At 41.4% G+C, this 13,179-nt stretch overlaps 1 protein-coding gene across 3 annotated transcripts; it reads left to right on the top strand.

Moving 5' to 3' along the window:
• Nucleotides 1-3,811: 3,811 nt before the first annotated feature.
• LOC107318039 (thiamine transporter 2-like) lies at nucleotides 3,812-11,696 on the top strand. 3 transcript variants are annotated; one of them, XM_015871371.2, is made up of 6 exons: nucleotides 3,812-4,026; nucleotides 6,455-6,729; nucleotides 7,027-7,843; nucleotides 9,317-9,509; nucleotides 10,389-10,530; nucleotides 11,488-11,696. In XM_015871371.2, the coding sequence occupies exons 2-6, from the start codon at nucleotides 6,580-6,582 to the stop codon at nucleotides 11,665-11,667; spliced, it is 1,482 nt and encodes a 493-aa protein (XP_015726857.1). In that variant the 5' UTR covers nucleotides 3,812-4,026; nucleotides 6,455-6,579; the 3' UTR covers nucleotides 11,668-11,696. The 3 variants fall into 3 exon arrangements, with proteins under 3 accessions (XP_015726857.1, XP_015726856.1, XP_015726855.1); XM_015871370.2 differs by having other exon boundaries at nucleotides 6,363-6,729; XM_015871369.2 differs by having other exon boundaries at nucleotides 3,813-4,026; nucleotides 6,540-6,729.
• The last annotated feature ends 1,483 nt before the right edge of the window (nucleotides 11,697-13,179 follow it).

The following is a 13,179-nucleotide window of genomic DNA, read 5'->3' as shown; positions in this document are numbered from 1 at the left end:
CACTAAAGAAGTAGAGAACTGCTTATTTTCTGCCTAACTTCCATAAAGGTAAGGAAGAAAGGAAGGAATCACTTGAGAGGATATAGAATGTATCACCCAAAAAGACATAATAAAGAGCGAGAAGGAAGATCCAAATGATGTGAAGTGGTAAAGTTTGAGGCTGACCTTGAACTCACTGACTGAAGGTTTTACCAGACTTGACATTTAGAGCACTCCATAGCTCCAGCCTGCTAAGTAGTTGTTTGAAACAATCAGGATTTTGTTCCGTATTACAAGAACACTAGCACAAAACTTCCCAGTAACACCTGTTTGTTTTGGATTACCATACTACATAAATAAATTGTATCTATGTTAGCTAATATCATTTAATGGCTCTGTCAAAAGCATTAGCAGAGTGGCCATGGACACGGGCCTTCTCAAGTGTTGCAAGCAGTGTAGCTTTTCAGCACTAAGGAGGTACATTATGGGGACTTTCCTAAGGGAAGATTTAAACCAAGGTTGCATAAAACAGCTGGCTTGGGCTTCCCTCTGTCCTACTCTTTTCCCAAGGAAGCCACAGCTTTAGGTCCTTCCACAATGACTCTCACAGAATATCCTGTATAACACAGTCACCTTGCTTATCCACCCTATACCTTTAAAACACATTCTGGACCTTAGTTCTTCAACTCTTGATTTCTCTAAGAGACATTTTAGAGTCCTGGCAAGAACAGTATTGCTTTAACTCCCTTTGATAAACATTTGCCAAGGTCTTTTTCCTCTCCTATGAGGTTCCTCCTTGTCGGCTTCAAGCATAACTTGGAACTGGAAATGGCAACATTTCCAAAGTCTGGTCTGGACGACATCGGCCAACCCACTGTACAGCTCCTGTCAGCTGCCGCAGAGCTCTTTTACTGAGGCCCATGGCTGGCATTTTAAGGAAAGAGCAGTTCCCAGCCACACAGAACTGTTGTCAAGCTTCAGGGCCTCCTTGTAACAACAAGAGATTGTTCTGCAAGAACTAGAGCCAGAAATTCTGCTCTAACACAAGACATTCTAAACCAAGCACTCTGGGCTTGACAGAAATCTGCTAATCTGAATGAACTGCACCTAACAAGAACATTTTACCTGGGCTTTTTAAATCTAGACTTTCTCAGATCAGAAAATGGTCCTTTTTATGCCTCATGTTTGCATTGCGGGTCCTGGGAATGATAGCTGTAGTGTCAGCATAAGGCATAGACTGTAACTGCTGCTGCTAAAAAACTATGTTTACACTCTCTTGGGACAAAAATACCTACCTAGTATTTGTCCAACTGTGTTTGGTTATTGCTATCCAAACCCTTCTGAACTGGCAAGGAGTCAAAGTGTTGGAAGAACCTATGAGAAGAATCTACTAGCAGCATGATGCATGTGTAATTTGTCAAATATCATTAGAGATTTAACGTTAAATGAAACATCCAGCTAGTTATGTGCACTTGTCTAGACATGCATTCTTCCAGCAGGACTTGGGCAGTCACAATGATTCAAACTCTCCCACGGTGTCTGTAGCATGAGATGCACTTTGAGGGGAGAAAATTAGAGCAGAGGTGCTGAAACTTCCTATCTGAGTTGAGTAAACATGAATTTTTACTCTGAAACAAGATATCCTTCCACGACAATAGAACAAAGGAAAACTGCCACTAGTGGGAGGTTTGTAGGATAAACAGGTCAAGTATACACGCCTCGGAAAGTGATCTTTCAACATGGGAAGTTGCTAATGAGTTCTCTCAGGTTTTTCCTCCCATCTCTGTGGCAATCCACAGCAAGTCACCATTAGTCACTTAAAGTATTAACCAACCTAAATGAGATTTGCTTGACCTAAAATATCATTTCCTTTGTGTTACTTAACTGAAGATGAAGAAGTTATGCAGTGAATGTCTGAAGCACCATTTAAGAGCGTTCACTGAATTAAATTGTACATCATTACAAAACAAACAAATGAAAACCAAACAACCAGGATGGCAAAGTTCCCAGGTCCAGCTATCAGATAGAGATCATTCCAGGAGACTTATCTGCATAATGCACACATCAATGAATGACCAAAATGCCCTCCAAATTCTGAAGGTGAAGGTGAATAGATACTTTTGTCCTCTTCCTGATCTACTAAAAGCATGATTTTTACTTTCTTTTTTTTTTTTTTTTTTAAATGAACTGAAATAGAAAGAGGAGGTTTTACATTGCTGTCAGAGATCAGTGAGAGTTGGCACAAGCCCTATCTCTAGGGACTAATGAACTTTTCTTCAGACCCGAGCCAGCCCATGGACCTTGGCTGGCTCGCTAGTCAGTCGTGTGAAGCTAATAGCTTTTACAGGAGTAAGTAAATTGAGGTTGACAGTATTGAGAAAATAGGCCATGATTTTTACTGCATTTGGTACTTTATGAAAGTGATCTTTCACTCTTACGAATAACATGTGGTTCATATCAAGAGAGTATTAAAGAAAATTTTCACATTAGCCACAGAGAAAGATGTGTTTCAATCTCTTTTTTCCCCTCTCTTTCAGAAATGAAGAGCTCAAAGCCAACTTGTGAACCACCAACAACAGTCAAAGTGATGGTGAAAGACAGCTTTGCAGTTGCAACAGAAATTCAACCACATCTCTCACCGGGATCCTTTATCCTCTGTTTAATCCAGAAATACCATCAAACTGCTGCTCTTCCTAGAAGCACTGAGGGCTTCCATGACAATGAAAGAGCTGACAGACAGACTTTCTCTGGGGCAGAGGAAAAATAGTCCCCATACAAAATAAAAGGGGAAGATGCCTCAAAGCTCACAGAGAACTTTAGTCTGAATGATTAATTTTGCAGCAGATCAGTACCAGTAGATACCTTCACAAGCTGGAAGATGACTGCTTTCCATCTCTGCCCTATGGCTCCTTTCAACTATATTGCTTTTCATGCCTCATCTAAGTGCTGCGATGGACCAAAATTTGTTTGTGCCAGAGAAAAAATTCTAACACTCCATTACTTCCAAGCTTCCCAGTGTTTGACAGTTTCCTTAACAGACAGGAAGCAAACCAGAGAGCTGCAGTGCAGATCACTGCAATGCAAACAAGAATGCTGTACTCCCCATAAGGGCTTGGCAGGACTCCCAAGGGGACATCTACTGTAATTCAGGTGGTACTTTCCCAGCTTTTCATGAACAGGAGGGTGTTGACCTGTTACATTTAATTCAACAAAGAAAATGCAACAAATTCAACAAAGAAAATGCAACAAATTCAACAAAGAAAATCCAAATGGTGACTTATATTCCAGAAAGCTAAAGACAATTAAGTTAATTTTCCTCTAGCTAATAAGAGAAAACTAAGGAGGATAAAGCACTCCTGGCACAATGCAGTATACAAAAGAGGAGCTAAAGCATGGCTCCACAAGCAGATTATGTTTACCTTGTCATTAGAAAAACTCATCACAAATCTTTTACATACTCCAGGCTACCTTGCTAGCGTGCTCTAACAAGAGCTCCAGGCCTTCCTTATGCAAACATGTCAGTGTGCCACCACTTAAGTGTTGCCAGAGAGTAGAATGAGAAACACAGAACAATGATGAATGACACAGCTCTCCATTCCTCACTGCTACCAGCAGCCACTACCCTGTGTGGTACAAATGGAAATGCGCATTCTAGTAACATGTGAGTAAGAGCTACTGCTCTGGTGCCCTTTGTTGAACATTTGGAACAGATAAAAGGAAAATCTTTGGGAAAAGGATTAGTGCTATTTGCTTTTCCGTCAGTCAACCATCAAACCATGTTTTTGGTCTCAATTTACTGCTGCCTTTGGGCAAGAAAAGGCCAGGATTATCTGCTCTGTTCCTTTAAGGATGCTGACAGTGAGCCAGCTGGAAGTGTTCTCAGAGGAGGTGTCCTCAAAACAAGTTAAACTACTAGAACAGGAAAATCAAGGAAGCCAAATAGAGTCCAGAAGCTGCAATACACAGAAGACAGCTGAAGAAATACTGTAGAACCCAAAAGGGGACTTTTCCTGTGGAAACAAGAAAGGAGGGGCTCAAGCACACAAGGTATGATCATATACGAGCTTTGGAAATCAGAAATCCAGCAGTGATGGAAAAAATATGGAGGGGAGGAGAACAGTTTGGTGGGGAACTGCAGGGCCAAGCCAGGCTATGTAGGAGAAGAGCTGGTGGCCCTGGTACCAAGTGAGAAATGATGGAGTGTACAGGGAAAACAAGAAACAGGTGGTTTATCTGCATCCCAAGGCTTTTCAGTAACTCCAAAACTTTAGAAGAACCCAGTGTTACAAAGATAAATCGATTATAAGGTGTGAATGAATGAGAGTAAGTCTATTCCCTCTGCCTTAAACATGAGCACACAGATTTTGATATAGGAGGTTTGCGATTATGAATGCAGAAAGGGGTAATGGTATCCTAGCATGGCAGAGCCATGCTAGGAATGCAGCAGAGTTCTTTGTGGTTCTGGGGTGCAAGGTGAGTGTGCACACTGCTGCAAAGAGAGCAGTACTCACCTCCTGCTCTCCATGGACAGAGCAGGCTGTCCCCGTAAGCTCCCTGTGCTTCCTGGCTCTGCATATCTGTTAGAGTGGGAAATTTCTCATCTGAATTATCTGCTAGTCAAGCAAATGCGCCTCCAGTAGTAAGCCTGCAGAAAAGTACTGTGTCTAACCCCAAACTGTGCATGTGCTGGGAAAAGAAGGATGCTCATACCAGGGTGCAAATGAAGATATTTTTGTACATAGCTCAAAACAGAGATTGCTGCACGTGATGGCACAACCTTACCACAGATTGCCAGTGTCAGAGGTGCAGCTCACAGCACTGAGTCCCAGGAAATGCAGCAGTCTCTGAACTCCCCAGAAGTCTGCCCATGTCCCACTCACATCCCAAGACATGGGTTATTTTGAAGGGCCCATGAGATCTGCCACGCTTTCACTCCATGTGGCCTACTGGGCATTGAGCAAACCCAGCAGGACACAAAAGAGACATATTTAACCTGAAAATCTGGTTTGAAAAGGGAAAAGATACAGACTGGTTAAGTCATAGAACTAAGCTCTACTGATGCTCTACATTGAAGTGCTAGAAATGTTCTTCAGCCCCTCTTCTTGATCCCTGGCTCAGAGCCTTTGTGTGCCACATGAAACATCTATATGATGCTAGGGTGCTGTAAGGCATGAAGGGTTATTTATGGATAAGAGTGAGAGGATGTTTTTGTGACAGGTTTAGGCAGAGTCCAAAGTGGTCCTTGCCAAATCCACACTCACAGCAGAAGCAACTGCAACAACAGGGAATGGAGGAGCAGAAATGCCTTTCCTTGAATCCTCTGGCTGTGTAGCTGTTCTTTTTGAGCACACTATTTCTCTGCTGGGATCATTTTGCCCTCTAGTGGTTCACAATACAGAGCTGACATGCAGCTGTAATTTCTGCTGTAAATCCTGCAACAATTACGCAGTTGTACATAAAATGAAATAATTCCAGTTCTGTTTGATTTACACCGTTCCTATGTGCATCATTAGGAAAATCTGCTGTTTTGATATAAACTAATAGAAGATACAAAATGCTTGTTACCTCATACTTCGCATATCACCCCAGGTAACTTTTGTACCCTACAAGAGGGTCCTCTACAGTGAGCCCAGAGTGACACTGTCACACACACACAGACATTTCCATTTGTTTTGGAAGAAACCTTCATCTTTTTTTTTTTTTTATCTTAAATTTTGAGGAAAATGCTGCCTACAAAATACTTCTATTTTAAGACAAAAACAATATTTTGCCTGAAAAAAAGTTGTTAGGAAGAAAAACGAAAAACAGAAAGGACATCAAAAACAGACTGACAGAAATAGCATCTGGCAATGGGAACCCTACAGAGGGCTCCAAAAGATAGTCTGTATAAGTTTAGATTCCTGATACTGCCCAGATCAAAATGAATATGGAATATAACTTACACTGCACTCATTTCCTTTGTGTGCTCCCACATCACACCCATTTTTTTTCTATGGTGTTCTGTCCAGAAAAGCTGCAATGAGGTTTAATTTATTCCTTAAGTCTCAGCTAGAGGACAGAACCGAAACATCTGCTTCATTTCACTTTAACTGTTATATTTAGTAAACACAAATGTTTTTTAATAGATTGAACATAGGAGGCCTGCATCCAAACTGGACTCCTGATGAAACTTAAGTACTTCTAACTGAGGATCTATCTTTACATCTGGGGGAAAGGGGAAGGGAGAAGCATGGAGAAAACCAGTGACTGTTATTCAGCAAGGTGCTTGGTTGAGATCAACAATGATGTCAAAGAGTCACAGTGCCCAGCTATGTTCATCTAGGAAGGCTTTTCCTGTGGTCAGTACAGAGTGAAGGACAGTGTAATTTGTCTCTCATTTACAGATCTTCCAAATCTTTATGCACTGTCTACAGAGAAACAGCAGAAGTATGTACAGAAAGCTTTTCAATTTAGAGCTAAATAAGATGTTTTCCAGACGCCAGCATTTAAAGAACACTACTTAGCACAAGAAACCAGAAGATATATTGAATGACAAAGCATCTTTGTATTTGCGTGGGCAGTGTCGGCTAAGAAACCTCCTCCTCACTGGCTGCAAAAGCCATGGGCTGCTGGAAGAATATGAAAAGCAACACCTGGACTTTTCCCACCCTGATCCTCTGCCTCTATGGATTCTTCTACACAATGAAGCCATCAGAACCTTTTCTAACCCCTTACCTAACTGGACCAGATAAAAACCTGACAATAGACGAGGTATGATTTTTCACTGCCTTTTCCACTGAGAATAAGAAATGAAACATAGAACTTTACATAAAGATTTTAAACAGCCCTGGCAGGTTACAGTTTGCAGATGGCATAAATGAAAAAGATCTGAAATACACATAAACAGGGAATGTAAAGCTTAAGATACACTACCCTGTTTAATAGACACACGAAGCTTCAGAACAATGTGTTTCCATATATAGCATTTTTTTTTCATCCCTTTCTATAAACCAATTTAAATAAATGAACTTATTTTCAGCAAGAATTAGACTTCCTCTTCTCTTCCAGGTTACCAACCAGGTTTTCCCAGTTTGGACATACTCCTACCTTGCGCTCCTCGTCCCGGTCTTCCTGATCACTGACTACGTGCGCTACAAGCCCATCATCCTCCTCCAGGGCATCAGCTTCATCGTCACGTGGCTCCTGCTCCTCTTTGCACATGGGCTGGTGGCCATGCAGGTGGTGGAATTCTTCTATGGGATGGTGACAGCCACCGAGGTCGCCTACTACGCCTACATCTACAGTGTTGTCAGCACTGATCACTATCAGAGAGTGACGAGCTATTGCAGGAGTATCACTCTCGTGGCAGCCACCTTTGCTGCTGTGCTGGGACAGCTCCTGGTTTCCCTAGCAGATGTATCCTACTTTCACCTCAATGCCATCACTCTGGCTTCCGTGTCCCTGGCCTTTGTGTGCTCCTTTCTCCTCCCAATGCCTCAAAAGAGCATGTTCTTCCACAGAAAGGGCAACTCAGAAACCCACCCACAACCAGACAGAGTTGTAACTGAGCCCGGCCCCAACATATCATCGAGCTGCCAGCAGGACAAGGACTGCACAGCTGCTGACACGGGACCGACTCCAGCGCAGCAGCCTCAGCAGCCTGAGCCCCAGCACCATGTGCTGAGAGTACTGGTGCAGCTGGGCAAGGACCTGAAGGATTGCTACAGCTCTAGGAAGCTTCTTTACTGGTCCCTGTGGTGGGCTTTGGCTACGGCAGGCTTTAACCAGGTTGTGAACTACATCCAAGTGCTGTGGGACTTCCGAGCCCCGTCCCACAGCTCTGCAGTGTACAATGGAGCTGTTGAAGCAGTGGCAACATTCCTGAGTAAGTTAGACTCTAAGAATCAATCAAAAGTGGCCTGAAAAGTTTTACTTTAGAACAGTTTTTCAGTTCTTTTTCATTGCAGATACTGCAGGAAAACAGTATACAAGTTGTGCATTCAGAATGTGGGCCTTTGATGTACAAAACGGTGCGCATGTGAGCAAAGCTATTTATCTATATGACTGGGGCAACAAACTTTATCCTACCGGTATGCAGAGAGTGTACGTCCCATGAATCTTACATGCACTTGAAGGCACCTATGTCTCTTTTGACAGGGCTTTGAATTTTGTTTTCTATTCTCCCCACAATCTCCCTGCCAACCAAATAGTGCTACAGTTCCCATAGCAATAGCATAAACTCATAAAGACGAGTTTTCCATAAATATTTTACACATGGAGAGTATAAACCCCTCATTAAGAGCTGTCTCTAGTGAAATGTTCTTGCACAGCAGGAAGCAAAGAATTTCAGTCATTTCAAGATATGGAGGTTTGCAGGAAAAAGTGCTTACCCAGTTCTCAATGGTACTGATGTTAACAATTACTCTTGCAGCAGAAGCAGATGCCCACACTGCACAAGCAAAGTAATGTTATCCAAAGGCAACATAAGAGGATACCACTCTGACTTGGCAGCGTTTCACATTCATATTGTGCTGCTGTAGAAATAATTGGGATGTGATCCAACAGGGAATTTAAATATGTCTTCACTGTATCAAGCCATTCACTACTCTTTCTGTCATTAAGGAGAAACAAATACTTCTAAGATTAAAAAGTACTCTCATCTGCAGGTAGGCAGCTAACATAGACCAATTGAATGATGCACTAAAAACACTTAACTCCTATAATGCCTACACCAGGAAAAATTCCTCTTCTCATGGCAATGCTTAGTTCTCATTGTAGAGGTTTTAAAATTGTATGAGATCCCATAAGACAGTTATTTGGATGGCTTGCCTTCAAAATAGATGTGTTTTGGTAGGAAACACACCAATATCAAATAGTATCTACCCTTTTTCTCTTTTATTTTTTTCTGAGTATATTCACTTGATATTTCATAGAAATCCTCCTTTTGGGGATCTCTGAGCTCCTTACTGAGCTGCACAGACCTAAACTATTGACCTAGAAGGTAACAGCTTGCTAGCTTGTCTATAACATGAGATCATAGAAACTAGAAGAGTTGTTCCTCAAGCTCCAAGCAGCATTCCTAATTCTCTCCCTAGAAGTGCATGCTGTGTACACACAGATAAATAATGAACTCTTACACAGGAGAGTTCATCCAAGAAGTGGAATAAAACACAAAGAAAAGAATGGCAGACACTTCACACCATTGTCTAAAATCAACCAGTCACCTGCACAGTTGCAGAACTAGTCTCCTTTATTATTCAGTGCTGCTTTGTGGTAGGTGAGGGTGGCAAGCCTTAGTAATATAGGCAATAGAACAGATATAGTGTTTGCTTCTTTTTCATTATTTCTTATTTTCTAGGCTCAGTAGCATCTTTCATGGTCGCATATATGAAAATGAACTGGGACCTATTTGGAGAACTGGCATTAGGAATCTTCTCCACAATGGATGCTGTTTCTTTATTTCTCATGCACTTTACTACCAATATCTGGGTGTGCTATGCTAGCTACCTAATTTTCAAGGCAAGCTATATGCTCCTTATAACAATAGCAACGTAAGTATAAACCCTTTCAGCTATCATGATATGCGTAATACTTAGAATACTTTAAGTTTACTTTGGGCATCCCTCTTTTCACTCTCATCTAATAATAGATGTAAGTGATCAGGTAAAGACAAGGACACTTAAATGTCTACTTATGTTCTAAGTATCCTTCTAAACAAACATAAAGAAAAGTTATTAAAAAAGCACTGAACAATTGCCTATACAGAAGTTAACCATAGCATAAGATATGCTTACTACTAAAGGCCATAGTAACAGCAAAGAATAAGTCACCTTCCCCTTGCATGTATACTGGTATAGGAGATATAAAGTAAACCAGGGGACAGCACAAACATCTTGGAAAAGCAGATCTGGAAAACCATCTTCTAAAATCCCCTTACGTCCAGACCACCTTGCTGATATATATAACCATATGTATAAAACTACAGTACACGACAAAACAATCCCCATCTTAAAGCCAACTAACCCCTCCCACTTCTATTTTGGTGGACTTTTAGTATATTATAATGGATTGTACCTGATCTACTTCAACATATTCTACAGAAGAATTAAAACCTGCATCAAAAAGCTTCAACAAATCATCTCAAAGCATTCTGCAGGGATATTTGTTCAGACAGAAACTTGGGAGGTAAACATTGCTATGAAAGACTATTGCCAAAACAAGATTTACATCAGAAAAAAATGGTTAGAAGATATCACTATAACCATTAATACTATTTCTCTTTCTTGTCTTAATAAATAGTCTCTAACCTGTGAGTTTTAATCTTTCCCCCCTGGTTCTCTCCCCCCACACCACTGGGGGAGGAGAAATGGGCACAGAGTTGCCTGGTGCTGAGCTGCAACCACAGCACCTGTCCATCTCACCTCCCATAGGTTCCAGATCGCAGTCAACCTGAGCATGGAGCGCTATGCTTTGATGTTTGGGCTGAACAACTTCGTTGCACTGGTGATTCAGACCATCCTTACAGTAGTTGCTGTGGACTCAAAAGGTTTGGGATTGGACATTGTGACTCAGGTATGTGCTTGTTAACTTGCTTCTCTATCATTATTTAGCCAATTTATCTTCAGAAGTTTATAAAAAGAAACTGTAAGGCAAAGGATAATTTAAATCCCTTTCTTCTATAGAAATCATGGCAACATATCTGGTGTTAGCTTCCTATTTGCCTTTTAGTGTAGCATTTAAGATTTCTAATGATGAGAAACTGTCTCAGTGCCCATAGTTTGGTCATTCAATTCGTTATGGGATATCCTATCCCACATCGGTGTCCCTAACTTCAATCAGATCAATTCCATTCATGACAGCCAGCTGAAATTTACCAACATCTGCATTTTCTCGGTTGGCATTTGAGCAGCTGAGGCAACTTCCTGCTCCCATGGATTTGAAGAAAATTAAAGCTATCCAGATGTTCTGTATGGAGATAGCAAAAGTTACTTGGATAAATGAAAGATTAAATGAAAGATTAAAGATTAAGTCTTGAAGATTAAGGACAGGAACACCCATAGACTTCATAAACAGACCATAAATAGGCCACTGTTGTTGGAAATATTGATTCAAATTCATATTACACTTAATGAAGCCAATGTGGAGATCCCAGTGAAATGTACAAGTAAGAGCAGGAAAAGGACCAACTCAGACTATTCACTTCCAAGATTCATTACTGTGTGAGTAATGGACACGCTGCTTCTGCATTTTGCAATAATATTAAAAAAAAAAAAAGCTATTCCTATCCCTTCCCCCCTCTGATGTTTAATAGGAAGCATAAGGATTGGGAACAACGTGGCACTTCTCCATTCTTCAAAGCACTGCCTTGTAGAAAAGCTAAGATTGCGCTTAATGACAAAGCAAAAACTTCAACATTGAAACTATGCCAGGACATAAGTAAACAAAATAGTGTCTGTTCTCATGATTTCTCAATCATGTGTTTTTCATCAATTTTTCTGCTTTTTTTTCTTCTCTCCTCCCTTCCTCTAGTTTTTAATTTATGGCAGTTACTTTTCAGTCATAGCCGGGATTTTCTTGATCAGAAGCACTTACATGCTTGTCTCAAGAAAGTGCAACAGGAAAACAGTGAGATTTTGGAAAGAGCCTCAGAACCTCACTGAATATGAATCTAAAGAGCAGACTGTAACCAGCTGTGTGACGCAGCTGTAAGAGTTGGACAGACAGCTCACATGGCCCAGCCCTTGTGAGAGAAGAGCTCCTGCTGCAGCAAACAGGGAACCACTGTGCAAGAGGAACTTAACAACACGGCCCTGAAAAGCTACGCTGAATCACTGCAGCACTTCCTTACAACATATGCCAGCTAAGATCAACATAATGGCACTGTACCGAGAATAAAAGATAAGTTACTTTAGATTCTTATTTACTTGCCTATAAATAGCTAGATAGCAGTAACTTATATGTAAAGAGAAGCACAGCAACCACCTTGGTGTCATGCTGTGCACAATAGAAAAGATCAGAGTTCACTCTGCTTGTCTAGCTCTACCAGTGTTTCCAAGCTGCTTCCATGCACACTTGCTCACGAGTGTACATGAACCTGTTCTCTACTTCCGCCCTTCGCATGTACCTTGCTCTGAGCTGAGGAGTAAGATATTGCATCTGGATAATCTCCTACCCAAAAGCAGGCAGTTCAGTGGTAGATGACTCCCTCATAACTGAAAAGCCCACCACAGAAGCAGGCCTTGTGCACACAAAAGCTCAAAGGCAGAGTGGCTAAGGATTTGTGAGGGTCAGCATCTCACAACTTTCAGGAGGCTTTAAATCCTGCAGCTAATTTAGTTCAGCATAAATGACAGACAGTCCAGGAGAATCATAGAACTGTAGGGGTTGGAAAGGACTTCTAGAGATCATCAAGTCCAACAGGGAAGTTTGCAGGGGGCAAAGCAGACTCCCCACAGCAGACTACACAAGTGGGCATCCAGACGGGTCCTGAATATCTTCAGAAAAGGAGAATCCACAACCTCCATGGGCAGCCTGTTCCCATGCTCTGCCACCCTCACTGTGAAGAATTTCCTTCACATATTGGAGCAGAACTTCCTATGGTCAAGTTTACAGTTGTTTCCCTTTGTCCTGTCCCCACAGACCAATGAAAAGAGGTTGGCCATGTCCCTTCAACTTCCACACTTAAGATATTTATAAACATTAATAAGATCTCCTCTAAGTCTTTTCTCAAGCTGAACAACACAGGTCCCTCAAACTTTCCTCACAGGGGAGATGCTCCAGGCCCTTTATTGTCTCTGTGGATCTCTGCTGGGCTCTTTCCAGGAGATCCTTGTTATTTTTGTGCCTGGGAGCCTAGAACTGGATACAGTATCCCAGGTGAGGCCTGACCAGGGCAGAGCAGAGGGAGAGAAATTATGAGTTTGCATAGTAAACGCTTAGTTTGATACAAAAATATATCTGTGAGTTAAAGTTAATTCTGTACTGCAGATTGATTCAAGCCTGCAATACCTACATCTAACTAATAAAAACAGAAATTACTTAGAATTTGCAGAAGATTTTTCTTGTGGTGAGACCACATGTACAAACATTTACTCTTTTCATAGACTGGTCATCACCTGCAACTGGGCAAACTATCCAGGAGTGAGAGCAGACAGGAGAGAAATTTGCTTCAAGTCTCAAGAAAATCAGTGGGACTTACCCAAATGAAGACAGCTTTTTTCT

The sequence above is a fragment of the Coturnix japonica genome, chromosome 9, assembly GCF_001577835.2.
Source record: "Coturnix japonica isolate 7356 chromosome 9, Coturnix japonica 2.1, whole genome shotgun sequence".
Lineage (NCBI taxonomy): Eukaryota > Metazoa > Chordata > Aves > Galliformes > Phasianidae > Coturnix > Coturnix japonica.
Note: the sequence above shows the minus strand (reverse complement) of the source record. Positions and strands in the feature narration are given on the sequence as shown.